This window comes from Danio rerio, chromosome 23 (genome assembly GCF_052040795.2).
Source record: "Danio rerio strain M-AB ecotype USA chromosome 23, GRCz13ab, whole genome shotgun sequence".
NCBI classification, from domain to species: Eukaryota; Metazoa; Chordata; class Actinopteri; order Cypriniformes; family Danionidae; genus Danio; species Danio rerio.
This window is the reverse complement of record NC_141043.1, coordinates 41,839,517-41,860,429: the sequence shown is the minus strand read 5'-3', so window position 1 is coordinate 41,860,429 and position 20,913 is coordinate 41,839,517. Positions and strand designations below refer to the sequence as shown.

The 20,913-nt window shown below is 38.1% G+C and overlaps 1 protein-coding gene across 4 annotated transcripts in view; it reads left to right on the top strand.

The window, feature by feature from the left end:
* Positions 1-20,913, top strand: part of tshz2 (teashirt zinc finger homeobox 2) — a 272,183-nt gene that overhangs the window by 114,216 nt on the left and 137,054 nt on the right. For all 4 annotated transcript variants that reach the window (XM_087307670.1, XM_087307669.1, XM_087307671.1 and 1 more), the window contains one exon: positions 19,375-19,483. In XM_087307670.1, the coding sequence (XP_087163796.1) occupies positions 19,414-19,483 (70 nt within the window). In that variant the 5' untranslated portion in view covers positions 19,375-19,413. The remainder of the gene's footprint in view (positions 1-19,374; positions 19,484-20,913) is intronic.

Genomic DNA, 20,913 nt, shown 5'->3' with positions numbered 1-20,913 from the left:
GACTGACTGAAAAGAAAATGAATGAATGAATTTTTTCATTTATTTATAGTTTTTTATTTTAATGTGTAGTATAATATATATATATATATATATATATATATATATATATATATATATATATATATATATATATATATATATATATATATATATATATAGTTTAGTTTTAAATTGTAATATCACACTATTATACTGTGTGCGTGTGCGTGCGTGCGTGCGTGTGTGTGTGTGTGTGTGTTTGTGTATTATTTTATATATTTTATTATTATATATACATCATTTATGATTATAAAATTAATTAGGGCAACATGGTGGCTCCATGGTTAGCATTGCCGTCTCACAGCAAGAAGATTTGCTGGTTCGAGTCCCGGCTGGGTCAGTTGGCATCTCTGTGTGGTGTTTGTATGTTCTCCCCGTATTGGTGTGGGTTTCCTCCAGGTGCTCCAGTTTCCCACACAGTCCAAAGTCATGTGCTATAGGTGAACTGGATAAACTAAATTGGCCGTAGCATGAGTGTGTGTGTGAGTGTATGGGTGACACTAGTTTTGGGTTTTGGCTGCAAGGGCATCTGCTGTGTAAAACATATGTTGGAATGGTTGGTGGTTCATTCCGCTGTGGCGACCTCTAAAATATAGATTAGGCTGAAGGAAAATGAATGAACGAATGAATTGATTGAATTTATTATTATTATTATTATTATTATTATTATTATTAATTTATTTTTTATTATTTTTATGTTTTGAAAAATAATATTTTAATTGTAAAATTTTATATCATTTTCTAATTTTTATTAAAATGTTTTAGTTTTAGTTATACAGTAAATAAACATCTTTATATATATATATATATATATATATATATATATATATATATATATATATATATATATATATATATATATATATATATATATATACATATTAACACCTATCCTCCTTTTAACATTACCTTATATCTCATAATTTTTTTCCCAACAAATCAGAAGTTTGTTCCCCCCAGATCCAGCAGTCATTTAAGGTTAACAGACGCAAAAAAAAAAAAAGTCACTCCAGAACTGAGCTTTTCTTGGAAGGTTTAACGCGTGAACAGACTCTCTGGATCCAGCAAACGACACGAGCGGCGGCGGGACGCGACTGGCATGTGCTAAAGCGCATTATGGTTATTGCCGGAATAAAGGTCACATTGTTGCATGTTACAAACGCGAGAGGACAGCTCCGGCAGTCATGCAGTGTCAAGACTGAGTCGCGCTGAAGGAAAATCCCAGCAGATCTTCAGGACAAGCAGGACTTCTCTCATTCCTGCTGATTAGAGCAAACCTCATCAGCAGACACACACATCACATCACACATAACAGCCGAGTGAAACGTGACACTGATGAACACACCAATGCGCGATTCAATCCGTAAACTCTACGTTCCTACAGTGCGTTCACACCTGATGTAGGCTTGTGTGTGTGGTTTTATTGCAAGAAGCAGGCCTGTAGCCAGCCTGGTAAAAGGGGTGGTCCTTTTTTTCTCAAGAAGTGGACCTTTTTGCAGTTAACGGCCTCATTTAGGCTACTATTTAATTATGAAATTTAAATACTGCATTTTAGTGATATTTTAATCACTATTTTAGATAAATAGATTGTTGGATGGTCACTATAACCAAAACAAGTACATTAAAAAAATTAATGGATAACAACAAAAGCCAAATGGTCGCTTTTGGTGCTTTACACCTATTCATTGGTCTTTTTTGTTTTGTTTTATGGATAATGTCCAAGATTTAGAATAAAAGGGGCGTCAGGGTGGCACAGTGGGTAGCACGATTGCTTCACATCAGTGATGGGTTGCAGCTGGAAGGCTATCCGCTGTTTAAAACATAGGCTGGATAAGTTGGCGGTTAAATTCACTGTGGCTACCCCAGATTAATAAAGGGACTAAACCGAAAAGAAAATGAATGAATGAATGAATTTAGAATAAAAGTTGTAAATGTAATGTAATGTGTGTATTTATATAGTGCATTTATTGTGTATGGCCATACACCCAAAGCGCTTCACAATCATGAGAGGCGTCTCTCCACACCACCACCAGTGTGCAGCATCCACTTGGATGATGCGCCGGCAGCCATAGGACAACGGCGCCAGTGCGCTCACCACACACCAGCTATTGGTGGAGTGGAGAGACAGTGATAGAGCCAATTTGGTGGAAGGGGATGATTGGGAGGCCATGATCGTAAGGGCCAATAGAGGGACTTTGGCCAGGACACTGGGGTTACACCCCTACTCTTTCACGAGAAGTGCCATGGGATTTTTAATGACCACAGAGAGTCAGAACCTCGGTTTAACGTCTCATCCGAAAGACGGCGCCCACTGACAGTGTAGTGTCCCCTTCACTTTTACTGGGGCATTAGGACTCACACAGACCACAGGTTGAGCGCCACCTGCTGGCCTCACTAACACCACTTCCAACAGCAACCTAGTGTTCCCTTGTGGTCTCCCATCCAGGTACTGACCAGGCTCAGCCCTGCTTAGCTTCAGTGAGTAACCGGTCTTGGGCTGCAGGGTGACATGGCTTTTACTTGTAAAATGTTTTCTCTATTGAAAAACAATACTAACACATCAGATTGTGTGTTTTCTTGCAGAGCAGGATGTTAAACTCATGAAAAATAATTGTGTGCACTGGCCAAAACTAACTTACTGAAGTCACACCGAAGCGTCAGCCGACAGACGATTTCCCCTTTTTTGACAGGTTATTTTTACTATTTATGATGGCGTAGCAGGCGAGGCAGTGGCGCAGTAGGTAGTGCTGTCGCCTCACAGCAAGAAGGTGGCTGGGTGGCTGGTTCGAACCTCGGCTCAGTTGCCGTTTCTGTGTGGAGTTTGCATGTTCTCCCTGCCTTCACGTGGGTTTCCTCCGGGTGTTCCGGTTTCCCCCACAGTCCAAAGACATGCGGGACAGGTGAATTGGTATATGCTAAATTGTCCGTAGTGCATGAGTGTGTGTGTGAATGTATGTGTGGATGTTTCCCAGAGATGGGTTGCGGCTGGAAGGGCATCCGCTGCGTAAAAACTTGCTGGATAAGTTGGCGGTTCATTCCGCTGTGGCAACCCTGGATTAATAAAGAGACTAGGCCGACAATAATATGAATGAATGAACGATGGCGTAGCAGTCAAAATAGGACAAATTAACTCATGTATAGGGCAAATTCTGGACCTTTATTAGTGAGGAGCGGGTCTTTCAAACCATCCGAACCCACATCCCGCGATGATGATTTGATTATAACTGCAGATCAATGATGGTGCGAAATAGCCAGCTGAAACATATGCAATTATATAAAATAAATATATAAATGCAACATACATATGAACACATAGAGCCCCTTACAGTCTACACACAGCATACATGTAGTCCTTATTTAGGTTAAAAAATAACACGAAATATATAGCCCACAGTCAGAGCAAACCTCTCATCTGTTTCTGTAATCTTGTTTGAGAGTAATTCTGTCATTCCGAGTTCATAATAGTGCAAAAGTTGATAATCATAGTTAAACATGGCTGTTTGTTCACGTTTGCTGGAAAAATGATGTGCTCCTTTTTTCCGGCTTCTCCTTTGTTTTTTCACTCTCGGGTTTGTCAGTTTCTGAATGGATTGGGTTTTCAAAAGCTCGTCAATAAACAAGCGCATGTTATTATCATCAGCTTAAGAAGTTTTTTATTTTAAATATAGACACGCACGCGAGCGCAAGCAAAAAAGGGAAACCGCTCGCTTTTAAGTCTGGCTCGTAAAAAACTACTGGGCACAGGGTAGATTCTGCTCTTCTTCTTGACTTAGAGGCTGTTCATCAAGACGACGACCAGGTTTGTTTGAGCTCAGGTAGACCTTGACTCATTATTATATGTATATATTATTACGGTGTAATCTCTCGGCTGTGTATTTAAAACATGGCGGTTCCTTTGTTGTCATTCTGGCTTGTTGACGTATCTCTGTGAACCAATAGCATTCAGCTGTGCATCTAGCTGCGCCTTTTGGTACTCTTGGTACACTTTGCAAAGGGTGACCAAAAAGTGGTACTGTATGGTACGGTTTAGGTCCCCTTTGACAGTAGAAACGGCCATAAAAATGTACCAAACCGCACCATACCGTACCGTACAACTCAGTGCAAATGGGCCATAAACAACTGGATTAAGATCACTAATGCTACAAACACACTGCAGGTAAATTTAGCTGAAATATAAACAGTGGAAGGGGAAAGCAGTGGCGCTAGTGCTGCCGCCTCACAGCAAGAAGGTCGCTGGGTCGCTGGTTCGAGCCTCTGCACAGTTGGCATTTCTGTGTGGAGTTTGCATGTTCTCCCTGTGTTCACGTGGGTTTCCTCCGGGTGCTCTGGTTTCCCCCACAGTCCAAAGACACACACAGGTGAATTGGGTGAATACATGTGAATTGGGTAGGCTAAATTGTCTGTTGTGTATTAGTGTGTGTGTGGATATTTCCCAGAGATGGGTTGCAGCTGAAAGGGAATCCGCTGCGTAAAAACTTGCTGGATAAGTTGGCTGTTCATTCCGCTGTGGCAACCCTGGATTAATAAAGGGACTAAACCGACAAGAAAATGAATGAATGAATGAATATATACAGTGGAAGTCTGAATTATTAGCCCTCCTGTATTTTTCCTCCCCAATTTTTGTTTAACAGAAAGAAGATTTTGTCAACATATTTCTAAACATCATAGTTTTAATAACTCATTTCTAATAACTGATTTATTTTATCATTGCCATGATGACAATAAGTAATATTTGACTAGATATTTTTCAAGATACTAGTATTAAGCTTAAAGTGACTTAAAGGCTTAGTTAGGTTAATTAGGCAAGTTAGGATAATTAGGCAAGTCATTTTTGTAGACAATTAAAAACAAAATATTGCCTAAGGGAGCTATTAATATTGGCCTTAAAAATGGCTTTAAAAAAATAAAACTGCTCTTTATTCTAGCCGAAATAAAACAAATAAGACACATTCTCTACAGAAAAGTTTTTTTAAAAAAATTATCAAAATGTTGATCAAAAAATGCATGAACATAGTGTCAGTATCAGGGTAATGCATTATAAGTAATGTGAGTAATCAGATTACTTTTTGCTAGCAACAAGTAAATTAATGCATTACTTTTTGAATTTACAACATTTGATTAATTTTTTCACCTTTGTCATTGATTGACTGGAAACACAAACTAAGTCACATATTTACACTGTAAAAAATGGCAGTTTTCCATATTTTGTGATTTGTGTTTATTACTGCTTTGTGTTGCTGAATCACATTATGAGACCTTGACTTTCTTCCAACAATTTTTAACCTTAAGAAGTGACTTTTATGAACATTTTTAGTTAATAGTTTAAAGTGAGCTATTTTCTGGGTTGTTATATATTACACTTTAAACCCCTTGTAATAAACTGCCTGTACATTTTCTGTTATTTTACAAATTAGTTCTTTATTTAAATATACATTTATATATTTTTTTCTTTAAATAATATATTTATATATTTATATATTAATATTATTTCAAACTACTAAAATGTCAATACAAGTCACTTTGTTAAGCTGCAGAATTTTTAACATCAAAAGTAGACAGAGCAGCGATTCACATCCAATAATACAATTCACAATCGTAAATAAACAGAAAATGTGAATCACTATATAGAGAAACTGTCAGGGTTCTGCCACTCTGGTCTTTGTAAATTCTTGTTTTGGTTAGCAGAGCTCTGACACTACCCATGTCCGGTCCTGTTTCTGTCTCTGTGTGTGCGCGCGCCGTCGTGGGTGTACGCAGAGTGTGAGCGCTCCTGCTTGATGCGGCCGCGCGCGTGCTCTGCGTCACTCAGACGCGTGCACTCTTGTACTCGTGTTTGTGTTTTCGTCTGTCAGCAGCGTGTTGTTTCATTCCCAGCGTCTCAGTCTTGTTGGTTTCGGTTTTGGTCGGCGCTGGGATGAGGCATGCACGCTGCGTGTGTGAGCGCACGGTGAGTGCTTTCATTCATCGTGTGCTCGTGTCTTGCGTCTTTTGTCAAAGCACGTGGTTCGGTGTTTACATTGTGGTCACGTGCTTTTGTCGTGTGCTTCAGTGTTGTGTTATGTGAGCGCATGGCTTGTATTGTCTCTGTGTCATGCGCTCTCCCGTCTATTGTCTAGTCCCACCCTCCTTGTTAACCCATCATTAGTTAATTGTGTTCACCTGTGTGTCAATTTACTTTTTGCTTTATAATCCCCCTCATGTTTTCAGTCCTTTGCCAGTTCGTCGTCGATAGTTTCCTCTCCTGTTGTATCCAGCCCTGTCTTGTCCAGCCAGTCAAGTCTGTTTGTTCATTTATTTGTTTTATTAGAGTTTTCCCCCTCGGGGTTGTTTGTTTTGCCTTTTTGTTTTTATTTCATTCTTAATAAACACCCATTATTTGCTGCACCTGAGTCCTCGCTCCTTTTTCCCCTCACCGAACCCTGACAGAAACTGTTCATAGAACACAATCTCACAGCAATTCGTAAATTTACACTTTTTAGTTTAGTGGCTAATTCGTACAAATTCATACGATCTTATTTGTACATTTTAGTATGATTTGCTCATCCCCCAATGACGGTTGGGTTTAGGGGTGGGGTTAGGTGCCACGCCTCCTTTTTAAAATCGTACAATTTCGTACGACTGAACTTGTACAAATTCGTACGAATTAGCCACTAAACTGCCAAAACGTAAAATACTTAGGTTTTCTCATGTGATCAGGCTTGTTCATCAACAGATTTGTTTTACAGTGTAGTTATTTTTCAAAGTATTAATTTAAGATTTTAATACATTACTTTTAACTTTCTCTAAAACTGGTGCCACTTCCATTAGAAATTTTAAATCCGACACATCAGATGTTTTGCAATCCTGCAGTGTGAACAACCGTGAACACAACCAAAAGCAAAGGCAGCTAAAATGTGTTGGCATATGCCACGCGTCTCTAATACATTTTTGCAATTTTTAATAATCACCTTGGTATTTACATTGCAATTGTTTTAGGGATTAAAATCATAACCTTCTTCACATTGCACATGACTAAGACCTGCTGTTGTGCATGAATCATAAAAGATGATACAAAAAGCTAAAAAATGTGATGATGCACAGTATTATTCACCATTTCTATCATCCCACATGTCCAGAAAAAAACTCTAGTGCATATTGGTATTTTAATGCTACTCTATTTATTTATTGCTTTCCTTTAATACAGACTAAAAGCATCAAACTCAGATTGATCACATAAACCATAACGGTTCATTTAAATATATGCGACAGACGTAAATGTGAGTTTAAATGGCAAGGTGCATGTTGTGAAGGTAAAACTGTGCTTAAAAAAACTGTAACACCTGTATTGCTTATACTGGTTGTTAAGCATTGGAATAAGATTTTGTGCAATATGCATAACCAAATGCTGGAATAATGAGCCATCTGCATGTGTGGTCCCCTCCTCGGAGATGCCAAGAACAGCACCATCTGTGATACAGCTACCAGCTGTTTTCTTTCTTATTACATGTTTATTAAAAGCCAGAGTTGTCCTCCTAAAAAAGGAGGGAAAAGAGACTGGGAATACGGGTGGCAATCCACTCCATCACCTTTAAAAGGAAATGGCTTTCAGACTTTTTCCAGCGGCTGTCGAATGAACGTGCGTTAGTCATTAGAACATAAACAATGGATTTTGCAATCGGAAAAGCCTGATTTATGCTGTTAGACGAGTGAATGCTGGAAAATAGAGCAAGAGTGTAACAAATAATAACTGCAAAAAGGATTTTGCACACTTAGGAAAACATTTAGCTGGTTAGAAACAACCGCTAACAGTCAAAGTTCAAAGATGATAACAGACTGATAAAACTGGGAGAATACCCCCATGAAAAAACACTATAGTAATTTATAGTGCAGATAAAGTTTTTTGAAGCATACTTTATTAATTAAAGTACTTCAATGTATCTGCTGTGGTGATTATTGCCAGAGTTAGGAGAAAGTTACTTTAGAAAGTAATGCATTACCCTATTGAGTTACTGCCCAAAAAGTGACATTACTTAGTTACTTTTCATGATATGTAATGCATTAAGTTACATTTAAGTTACTTGTGCATTACTTCTCCTTTAACCACTTAAACTCTGCTGCTATTTGGGGATTTCCGCCTGGATTTTGCCTACCCAAATTTAAAAGCTTCCCAAATCCACATGCAAAGGTGTACATGAAAAATTTGCTATCATTTTAAAGAAAACCCTTTGAATTTTCATAAAACACTATTGAAAGTGTTTAAAATAACTGTATATGTCGTCTGTGTTATAATAAACACCTAAAAAAGAGGCGCTTTTTGTATTTTATTTGTTTTATAAACTCAAATTTGAAACCCTACCTTTTAGGTTCTGTGTGGTCTAGCGTGCTGTAATTAATTTTGTTGGTTCCTGGACATGTCTGTAATCATAGGAAAAAAGTAAAATGTCTCCACCATAATCTATGCAAAAGTTATTGCATTCCAACTGATGAGAGATGCTGTACAAGCCACAGAGACTGATCCTTGTTTACATATTTCACTATTCTTTTGTTTGATCAAACGTAATTCACTGTGTTTGGACCACATCAGACATATAAAATGATTACTTATGCACATCACCTCAAAAACAGAGGAGAATGGCCCTGAAGCGCACAGCATAAGGTAAGAGATGACAGCTGTCTGTGCTATCTGGGGCTGCTTATTGATCATGAATGTATTGTTTACATTTCTGCGCCATGGAAACACCACAATTCATTCAACAACTGTTTGGCATATGAATATAATTCAGTAAAAAGAATGCTAGAACTGTATGAGCACCGGCAAGAGCTTTCATTTGAGCTATAACTTGTACATGTGTCATATGAAAAAATATGAAAATGAACCAATGTAAAATACGTAGCTTGGGTATCCAAAATACTGTGTATTTAAGTGTAAATAACTTTTATACAGTAGGATAAAAACCAAAGTGATGCATATGTGCATAAAATATAGATTCTACACTTTCAAACGACACCACTTACGGGGGTCTGGTGCAGCGCTAGCCCTTTAAATCTGAAAGCGAAATTAGATGACATCACGGACCCGGTACAGTTTAAGTGGCAGGCTGGTGGTCGTTTCTGTGCGTTGTTTACATGTTCTTCCCGTGCTCGCGTGGGTTTTCCCACATTCCAAAAATATGCACAACAAGTGAATTGATCAATCTAAATTCAGCACTACAGTCAATCTCTCATCCTGCAGCATATCTCTTCATAGCATTCATTTTTAGTCATAAGCACTTATCAAGGGGGGAGTTGTCGAGATCTACCTGAGCTCAAGGCTCCCCTCTTGCCCTGCAAACGGTAGGGAGCCCAGGACTCAAGGACCTTTTGAGCTCAGGGCTCTCTCCCAGGACAGCATGCCAAACTTGCTTATAATCAATCATCAGCTAAGTGTGAACTCTTGAAAAAATTTTTTAGCACCGATTGGTATGGAGTTCCAGTATCAGGACAACACTACACCAAAATAGCAAAAACTTTTCTTAGCTTTTTTTTTTGTGTAGGCTTGTATTTTACATAACTGTAAAAACACTCAAATTTACATTTAGTCATTTAGCAGATGCTTTTATCCAAAGTGAACTTAAAAATGAGGACAAGGAAGCAATTTACACAACTATAAGAGCAACAATGAATAAGTGCTGTAGGCAAGTTTCAGGTATGTAAAGTGTAAGAAGCAAAACATGAGTAATTTTTTTTAATTTATTTTTTTTATTTACTAAAGTCACACAAATGCCAATTTTGCATCAGTTTCATCCTTGAGTGAGAGATATCCCATCCATAATGAAGCCGTTTCCTCATAAATGAAAAAGTATTAAAAGGCACATAGTTTACCCCTTTTTTATGATTTAATATTAATATTATTATGGTTCTTCTGAGTGTGCTAGTTTATGTTTAGTTCAACACACAGTTCAGATGTTTTTATTATAATGTGTTAAAAAGCGTCATGTTGGGGGTGTTTACACAGTTTGCTGTTTTAGGGGCGTGTGGCTTCACAGTTTCCGCTTTCCGCCCAACGTAACAAGGGGGCGGAGCCAAGAGCTCCCACATTCTGGGTTTGCAACAGACAGAAAGAGAAGCTAAGCTAGGATGAGCATTCAGCCGTACATGTACAACTGGGGACACAGTCCATGCAGAGAGTATAAAATCATTTGTGTCTTTGTAGAGTCTCGGTGTACAAGTGCCGAGCTTGTACACCAAGACTAATAACCACACACACTGAATTAACTTTGACTGAGGCACCGAATGCACCACGGCCCACCAGACACTTAGTGACACGGCTGAAACATGAAGTGTCCCGAATCGTTGCGCCATGCATTCCAGAACTCCAAACACAAGCCTCCACCAGGGCAAACACAACGGCGCCGGAGCCGCTGACCCGAAGCTCTGCCGCGTGCACCCCGACAGAAACCCATGCCCAGAACTCCGAAATGCACGGCGCCACGCCACACAAAAGGTACAAGCTATAATTCCGATTACAGCGATAATGTGGAGAATATTGATCTTGTGTTGAGCCCAATAAGCTTTTCATCAAAAAAAATAGAGCACAGATGTTCCTTTAGTGAACGCTTTGACTCACACGCTGAAAATGGCGGATGTGCAACAAGAAACTGAGGATATGATCGTGACGCAAGGCTGTCAATCAATGTTGGTGGGCGGGGGGACCGCTCTCCTACATAAAGTTGCGGTCGGTCTGAAAACCACTCCAATTGGTCCACCGTTTTTATGTTGTTAAATTGAAAAAAAAAAAGAACTGTGTGCATATCACCCCAATATGACGGTCTATACACTATACTTTAACACATGTCCGTCCAAACAGCTTGAAAAGTAGATTTTTCACCATAGGTGCCCTTTAAATAAAATCAATATATTTTATTATATAGTGAGCCAACTCTTATCCTTATGATTAGAACTATTTCTTTTGGATTGTGCAGGTTAATTCACAGAATTTCTTCAAAGTATATTAAATACTGGGGCGTCATAGTGGTACAGTGGGGTAGCACGATCATCTCACAGCAAGAAGGTCGCTGGTTCGAGCCCTGGCTGAGTCAGTTGGCATTTCTGTGTGGAGTTTGAATGTTCTCCCCATGTTGGCGTGGGTTTCCTCCATGCGCTTCAGTTTCCCCCATACGCTGAAGGTGAATGGCATAAACTAAATTGGCCGTAGTGTATGTGTGTGAAAGAGTGTGATGGGTAGTGGCTGGATGGACATCCGCTGCGTAAAACATATGCTGGAGAGGTTGGCGGTTCATTCCGCTGTGGCGACCCCTGATGATCAAAGGGACTAAGCCGAAAAGAAAATAATTGAATGACTATTGAATACTTTAATTGCTGAAACTTTTTTGGTCACATGCATAACAAATGTTTATTTCCGCATGCTATTTATTTTATTTTATTTTTGAGTTGCTCACACCACAATTTCATGATTCCACTTTAAAAAAAAAAGACAGAGAGAGTACATTTAAAGCATTTTGCTCCCAGTCAAAGCGTGAAACTGCAATCGGCATGCAAGCGACTGAACACAAAGTGTCCCTCTTTTGCGCAGCAAGTGTCCTGAATGCTTGCTGTCAGATCAGAACCCCTGTGATCCGGTTTGGCAGAACTGCAGACCACCCTCTGCAGCTGTCAACAAATCTCAGACGCTCGGCGCTCGGACTCTGAAGTGGCACTGACACATTCCAGCTTTTGATGGACACAGAGGAGCAGTTCTGGAAACATCCATCAGCATTCACATCCGCACACGTAAGCTGACAGGTCAGGTCTGGACAGACAGTGACAAACCTGGGTTGGACGCGCTGTCGTTCTGGACTGTGGCTTGTGCTGAGGATGAAGTGACAGGTCCGGCGCGGGCCTTACCTTTTTGCATGGGTCGAAACCTGCGTGTGTGTATGTGTGTGTGGAATAAACACACAAACAAGCATCTATCATTCTTCGATGATGAGTGGTCAGATGTGGCAGGAGATCTTGGTCTGAATGTCGTCTGTTTTCAATCACGCGCTCCGGATTTGACAGTCAGCACTTGGTATTGCTCAGGCCTAGATCGCATTCGATTTGTCAAAACATTGCATGATAATGTCTTCATGAGCAGGGCACTTCTGTGTTGCTGTTAAACTAAGGGCAGATTTCAATTCTGTCTTCTGTTTTAAAAGGTTTTTTAAAGATGTAGTCTCAGGTGTCGCTATAGAATGTCTGCAAAGTTTCAGTTTGAAATGCCTTGTTTATTATTTATTGCAGTGTGCAGGAAATGGCTCTTTTTGGGTGGAAGCAAAAACAGTTTTTGTGTCACTTGATGTCTTCAGTATTTCCAAGAATTTTCTGTAGAGACGGATTTGGGAAAAATGTCTCTAATTGTAGGTTCAAAGGTCCTGTGAAGTACTTTGAAATATGCAGTTTTATTAGACGTTTGACGTTTTGAATTTTAATTGAAACATGAAAAGAGGGTGGGACATAGTGTAGCTCCTCCCTTTAAAAATAAAAAGCCAATGGTGTTTTGTTTTATCACCGCTCTAACAGTCTGCCATTAAAGCTCTATTTTAACGCATGGCGCAAAAGCATTAAGGGCGTGTCCGAATCCTTTTCAGCTATTTTAAGGACTTAAAAATCCACTTTGTGCCGCTGCGCATGGTCTAACAGGGTTGTGCTTATTCTCTTAATGACTTAGGTGTGTTTTGAGAAAAAAACAATCAGAGTTTCATCTCCTGTTCCCTTTAGGAGTCAGTTGCATCGTACCATGGCGCATTTACTATTTACATGGCGGACTTTGTAACTGAAGAAACGGAGGGCTTCACTGGCAAGAAAACAGTTAAACAGAATATCTGCAGAGCGAGAATGAGAGTTGAGAATTTTTGATTAAAAGTGAGCAGGAGAAACTTCTTTCATAAACAAATAAACAAAAATATGGCATGACAAAAAAGCAAATGCATTTCAAATATATTTTTTTATATACTTTTTGTAAGTAACGAGTGTAGTTTTGTCACAGATGCTCCTTTTGGTTTTTATATTTAATGCATTGTCATCAACACATTTTAATTGTGGTTTTTGAAAATGAAACAATATGGAAAATATTTGTCCTTCTAAAAGATCTTAAATCAGAATTGTTATTTATTTTTTTAATAATTGTTTTGGGGTTTTTACCTTTAATGGACAGGACGGTAGAGTATTGACAGAAAAGTTTGGGGAGCAGAGAGGGGGGAAGAATTGGCATAGGACCTCGAGGCGGGAATTGGTGCTGGGCGATATTGCAAAAAAAAAAAAAAAAAAAAGATTATAACAATATCATGTTTTTTTTATTTCATTCGGTATTGATAAGTATTAAATATTTTTTTTTACAATCCATCTAGGTATATTAGAATTTTTTAACCACTTTGTTTTAATTTACCAACATTACTAAGGCAAATAGTTTTAATAGTCAAAAACAAAAATATTTAAACAAAGTATCTGACACCTTTATAACAAAATAAACATAAATGTTAAAGAGACTCTTAAACTTGATGAATAAAATGTAAAAAGTGTGAGCGATGGTAAGATGTAAATGTTGAACAATCAAAGCAAACTTTAACGTGTGAATAATGATGATGATAATAATAATAATAATAATAATAATAATAATAATAATAATAATAATAATAAACTCCTAACCTTGTAAGTTGTAACCTCAAACTTGTAAACAAAAGAAATTATGATGATCAAATCTGAGCTTTAAAAAAGGAACCAGCCATCGTTATTCGAATACACACTGCAACATTACAAATTTTACGTTGAATGACTACATTACCCCCTGTGCTAAAACTCTTTCAGATGGGGAGCTAGTGGCTGGGATGCACAAGAAAAGAAACCAAAAAGCCACTCTGGCGACATCCTTTCATCCTTTTTTTATTTACAATCTGCTCATAGTGCGAGCGTGTGTTTTCCTTCACCATTTTCAATCCGTCTTTGCGCTCACGCTCCCCTGGTGTCTCCCGTCTTTTACTAGGGGAACATAAAGCATTTTTTCAGAGGATGACAACTGGACAAACCATTGCTGCAGCTCCAGTGCAAGTTTGTAGAGAAAAATAAAATGCACTGCAGTGTTTGGGTGTGCTTTGTTTGTCTGAGGTACTTAGTCTACCATTATAACTGAAATGTGTACAGTATATTCAGAACAAAGTGTGAAGCGGATTGGTTAGTTCTACGTGCATGAATCACGGTGAGCTCGCAGCATTTGGAAAGGTTGAGATGTTTTCATCTAGGTGCGCCTGGAAAATGTGCGTGTGTCACATGTGCGCCACTTGCACAACATGTGTGCATCAAGCCATTATGTGCGTCATGCAAAATGTGCGCCTTCATTGGAAATGACAAACTGACACACAAAGCTTACTGGCATTCCTTCCAGCGTGCCAGCTCAGCAGCCACATTTTAATAAAACTGTAGCCCTTTATACCAAACTTTCATCGATATTGACTATAGTGTTTGGCCAATAAATACAGATACTATCGTGCAGTCCTAGCGGGAATCAAACTCTGGTCGCTGTGAGCACCAGAGTGCATGTGTCAATGCACTAACCACTATGCAATTGACGCCGACTTGACTCCGAATTTTCCATCAAAAAGAAGCAGAAGACTTAAAAAATGACATGACAATCAAATTCATTTCAGCCATACATTTTTCATAATGAATACACTAATATTTTAATGAGTGGAATTTTGTTACAGATGCTTCTTTAGTTTTTAGATCTAATGCATTGTCTTCAATACATTTTAATTGTATTTTTTTTAACTGTGGATTTTGGAAAATAAAACAGACAATATGGAAAATATTTGTCCTTCAAGCAGATTTCTCAGTCCTTTGCAAATGTGCTTCAGATGTGTGTCACTTCACACTATATCACATTTTCCAGTCCGGTTTGAATAATGCCTAGTGCATGTCAGCTGCACAGACCGAAACCATGCATGTGTGTATGTGTGTGTGTGTGTGTGTGTGTGTGTGACATGGGCATTTATCTTGTGAGCAGAGCTAATACCTTAATGCCGTCTCCAGACTGAACACAGCGGAGGTTGTGTTGGTGAACTGCGCTCAGTATGTGTGCTTGTACGAACACCGACGCGTGTGTCAGTCCTCCCGCGGAGCCACGTTGCTTAAGCACCATACTTTGAAATCAAGCATGAATAATTAAGTCATTTCACAAGGCTGCTTTAACGATACATTACATGAGAGGAAATAGGTCAAGTGCTAGTGTTGGAAACACCGCCAGCATGGATCCTTATTGAGGTAGAAAAATGCCTTCTGCTGGGTCACGGGGACTACTCTTACACCCCCTCCCACCAGCAGCAACTTTAATCATTATTATTATTAGCATTTTAAGTGTGTCTTATAAGATAAATCCGGATAGATCACTCTCTCCTGCTGAGATTTTTGTTGTAAATGTTGTTTAGGCATTTATAAGTTCAGTATATTTTTATACTGTTAATTCATTTGTATGCACAATTATAATCTGATTAAGGTTATTAATAATTCAGCAATGGTTATTTTATCAGATAAAGGTCTTTACCTATTTATTTATTTATTTTTCCTTCTGCTCATCTTTCTAGTAGCATGATGCAAATGTTTTTTTTTTTTTTTTTTTTTTTTGGATATTATAGTCAGAAAGAAATTGAAGGCTTTCCTGTTGTGAAGTATGTTTAAACATATACTTTTGAAATTGCTTATTTTTTATGATTTTAACTTTTTATTGATTTTTCTTATTTGCCAATAATGCAGATGGATATCAAAAATATAGCATTAACATAAAGGTAGAACAATACAAAATAAAAATACATAAAATTAAAAAAATATATAACAAATAAAAAGTCATATACAGTGCATTCGAAAGTGTTCATAGCGCTTCACTTTTTCCACATTTTATGTTACAGCCTTATTCCAAAATGGATTAATTCTACACACAATACCCCATAGTGACAATGTGAATTTTTTTTTTTTAAATTGTGAAAAATTTATTAGAAATAAAAAAACCTAAAAAAAAAAGTCACATGTACATGAATATTCACAGCCTTTGCTCAATACTTTGTTGATGCAGCTTTGGCAGCAATTACAGCCTCAAGTCTTTTTGAATATGATTCCACAAGCTTGGCACACCTGTCTTTGGGGATTTATTGCCCATTCCTTTTCGCAGTACCTGTCAGGTTCTATCAGGTTGGATGGGAAGTGATGTACAGTATTTTCAGATCTCTCCAGAGATGTTCAATGGGATTTAGGTCTGGGTTCTGGCTGGGCCACTTTTTTAGGACGTCTCTGTACATTGCTGCATTCATCTTTCTCTCTATCCTGACTAGTCTTCCAGTTCCTGCTGCGTAAAAACATCCCCACTGCATGATGCTGCCACCACCATGCTTCACTGTAGGGATGGTATTAGCCTGGTGATAAGCGATGCCTGGTTTTCTCCAAATGTAATGCCTGGTATTCACTCCAAAGAGTTCAATTTAGTCTCATCAGACTAGAGAATTTTGTTTCTTATAGTCTGAGAGTCCTTCAGATGCCTTTTGGCAATTTCCAGGTGGGGAGTGGCTTCTGTCTGGCCACTCTACCATACAGGCCTGATTGATGGATTGCTGCACAGATGGTTGTCCTTCTGTAAGGCTCTCCTCTCTCCACAGAAGAACGCTGGAGCTCAGACAGAGTGACCATCAGGTTATTGATCACCTCCCTGACTTTCTCCCCTGATCACTCAGCTTAGATGAGCTAGCGTGAGTGGCTAGCTTTAGGAAAAGTCCTGGTGCTTCCAAGCATCTTCCACTTTCGGATAATGGAGGCAGATGCTCATTGGAACTTTCAGAGCAGAGATTTTTCGGGCACCTTCCACAGCCTTGTGTCTCGACAATCCTGTCTCGGAGGTCCGTAGACAATTCCTTTATCTTTACGCTTGGTTTGTGCTTTGACATGCACTGTCAACCCTGGGACCTTATATAGACAGGTGTATGCCTTTTCAAATCATGTCCAATCAACTGAATTTACCCCAGGTGAACTTCAACTAAGCTTCTGAAACATCTCAAGAATGATCAGTGGAAACAGAATGTACTTGAGCTCAATTTAGAGCTTCATGGCAAAGGCTGTGAATCCTTATGAACATGATTTTTCAGGTTTTTTTTTTTTTTAATAAATTTGCAACAATTAAAAAATAAATCACATTGTCTTTATGTGGTATTGTGTGTTGAATGTTGAGGAAATAAATTAATTTAATCCATTTTGGAATAAGACTGTAACATAAAAAATGTGGAAAAAGTGAAGCGCTATGAATACTTCACGGATGCACTGTAAATTGAGTAAATGATCCAAAACACAAACAATAAAAGAAGAGTGTGTGGGTGGTTAATAAAATACCCAGTACTACTTTATAGAACATCTATAAACTCGTTCACACATACACTTTGGGCAATTTAGTTTATTCAGTTCACCTATAGCGCATGACTTTGGAATGTGGGTTAAACCAGAGCACCCAGAGGAAACCCACGTGAACACAGGGAGAACATGCAAACTCCACACAGAAATGCCAACTGACCCAGCAGGGACCCAGTGAGCTTCTTACTGTGAGGCGACGGTGCTAACCACTTTAATTTAAAATATATAACATTTGTCCCTCAACATTTCTTTAACCAGCATGTGGCTATTTTAATAAATAATAATAAAAGGAAACTATCTAATGTATTTGTAATAAAGGTATCCCAAGCACATTTACAATATAAGACATCAGTTGAAAGATTGCATATGCTAATGTACTCATTATCTTCATCTATAGATTATTATGCTTAACAGAAAATGTATTAAGTTAAAAATCATGCAGACTCCAGCTTAACCCCCCCAAGATTGTTTATCTGTTTTCCTTTTCATCTCAGTGCAGGAAAATCTTTGATTGAAGCCTCTGCTTTTCTGGAAGCTCACGATTGTTCACCCTCAGCGAATGCAACATCCTGTGAAAACACACATCTTTACATACACAAACAATATGTTTGCATATGCAGAGAAAAAGGTCACTGTTCTCTGTTATGCAGCCTTGACAAGTGGAGCCCTATTAGTTCAGCTGGAAAAGCGGTTATGGGGTTTGGGCGCCATTTGTGGTGTTTTACCTGTCCTACATTTCATAAAAAATTTGCTCCATTGTCCTTCCTCAGGAAATCTAGTTCCCTTGCATTAAAACTGTTTATTACATGGCTCCCTGGAATTCTTTGATTGGTCAATCATGACATGTTACTTATTTTTATTTATGTTTTTCACACAAAAAGAAGTGAATGCACTCAATTTGTCAAGGATAAAACAAGAAAAAACCTGGTATGTTATTTTCAATTATTACTGGATTAATCAATTCCATTAATCAATTTCAATTAATACTGGATTCTAATCGGTCAGTGGCGACATTTCAAGGTACATGTACTATCAGAATTTTCAGGAAATCAATAAACACAGGTCAAAAAACTGTTGCTATGTCTTTTTTTCACTTTTATTTCTCAATTCAATTCATCTTTATTTCTATAGCACTTTTACAATGTATATTGTCAAAGCAGCTTAACATCAAAGTTCTAATTCATTGAAACTGTCAGTCCAGTTTTCGGAAAAAAACCTTGAGAGAAACCAGGCTCAGAATGGCAGTAATCTTATAATATAACTTAAAACAGCACAATAGAGGCAGAGCAAACCATTACAAACAAAGGTGGAGGGGTGAAGTCAGTAAATGTACTCAACCAAACACTCACAAGAGGGCTAATAAATTTGACTGTATGTTATTCTCAGATAACAACCGCTGAAACCAATAACACAGATTCATCCGTGTACTTCAAAACATCGACTGTCAGTGACTAGATTTTCATTCTTATTCCATATATATGCTTGTCTGTCTCCACTGCTTTTGCCACCATCTTGTCACTAAATAATTTGTAGGTTAGTATATGCTCCATTCAGCTATTTTCTATTGTGAAATTAGTTTAATTAAAGAATTATTACATAAATATATGGCTCAGAACAATGTTTTGTCTAATATTTACATTTGGTGGCAAGTAGCCATGTTAAAAGTGTTATTAAATATATCCAGGTGGTTGTTTTAGCAGATTAAAGCCCTTCAGTCTTATACAACAGCCTCTCCATTTTGCGTCTGTGGGATGTACATTATGCTTTACTTAAATGGGGAAGTTTATGCAGTTGTGAAAAATAATTATTTTTTTGTATGTTTGTTAATGTGTGTATGTTTAACTAAAGATGTCATGATATGACAAGTCAAATGTTTAATCTTTTAATATATACAACTGTATTATTTATTTTTATTGCATCCTGAATTGTGTCATATGATTATATGTATTTTGTTTTCAGACCATCTGACTGCAAATTCTGTAAGTGAGGCACGGTGTGATGGAGAGAGCACAAAGAGACTTTTATTTCATAATGAGGCAGTCTGCTATACTGGAGCTGCATCGAAAATGTAAGTAAACTATTTGACTTCATAATTCTGTCAACAGATGATGACTAAATGAGGATAATGCTGTCAAAACACTTACTAACGTGCACTAGCGAGGGGACATTCATACTGTTTTCTATGCAGTGGAATTAGCCAATAAATTTAATGTCTGTTTATTCACAAACCTTAAAAGACAGACCATTTTACAAAGGTGAACTAAAATAATAGTTTTATTTTTTGGGGATAATGCTGAAAGAGGCATTTTGTACTTTAATGTCAATGGATCATGCAAAGAAAAGGATTAATCCAATTCTATGCTGTAAATATACTTAAACTATTGTGATATTATTGAACTCATCTGTCAACATAGTCCCACCTGTGTCTTACCCCTGTTTGTAATCAGGTAAATCACATCTTGTGCCTCTGTGTTTTGTTAGTTCATGGTCCAGTATTGTATTCTGCCTGTGTGCGAAGATGTTCCTGTGTCTAGTTGTAAGAGAAAATTATTATTATTATTTTTTTTTTGCATTTATTCAGCCTAGTGGTGGGCAGAGCGAGGCTTCGTGGAACACTTAAACAGTCCCACCAAATGTGTCGAAGTTTCGACACTTTTAAAAACCTGTCTCAGTGACACCTAGTGGTAATTTTTTCCTTTTTTTTTTTTTTTTTTTTGCATTGCTCTGCAACGGCTTCATGCAAAGAAACAGTCAAGCAAATTGAGGAATTATATCCCAATAGCCTTGAGGTTTCAATTGATTTAGTGAAGTGGTGAGAGTTCCTGACTAGGTCGAGATAATAGGTTCAAATACAAGGTGGTGCAGCGATAGACATTTGTTTTTAAATGCTCTGTTCTTGTATTGTGTTTTGGTTTGACATTGGTCTGAAATTGGAATAAACACTTTGTGAATAAATATGTCTTGTTTTGGTTATAAAAAATGTAACATTGTTAATAATCATCAAGTGGCGAGGCAGTGGAGCAGTAGATAGTGCTGTCGCCTCACAGCAAGAGGGTCGCTGGCTCGAGCCTTGGCTGGGTCGGTTGACGTTTCTGTGTGGAGTTTGCATGTTCTCCCTGCGTTCTCGTGGGTTTCCTCCGGGTGCTCCAGTTTCCCCCACAGTCCAAAGACATGCGATACAGGTGAATTGGGTAGGCTAAATTGTCTGTAGTGTATGAGTGTGAGTAAGTGTGTATATTTCCCAGAAATGGGTTGCGGCTGGAAGGGCATCCGCTGCGTAAAAATATGTGCTGGATAAGTTGGTGGTTCATTCCACTTTGGCGTCTCTGGATTAATAAAGGGAGCAAGGCGAAAAGAAAATCAAATGAAAATTCATCAAGTCATAATTTCTGGGTTTGGATTTAAGATACTTTGGGATCTCGACACGGTCAAAACGTCAGCTTTTTTCCAGGCATCCTTAATTCTTCATTTGCTGTGAAGCCAGAATTAAGTATTTAC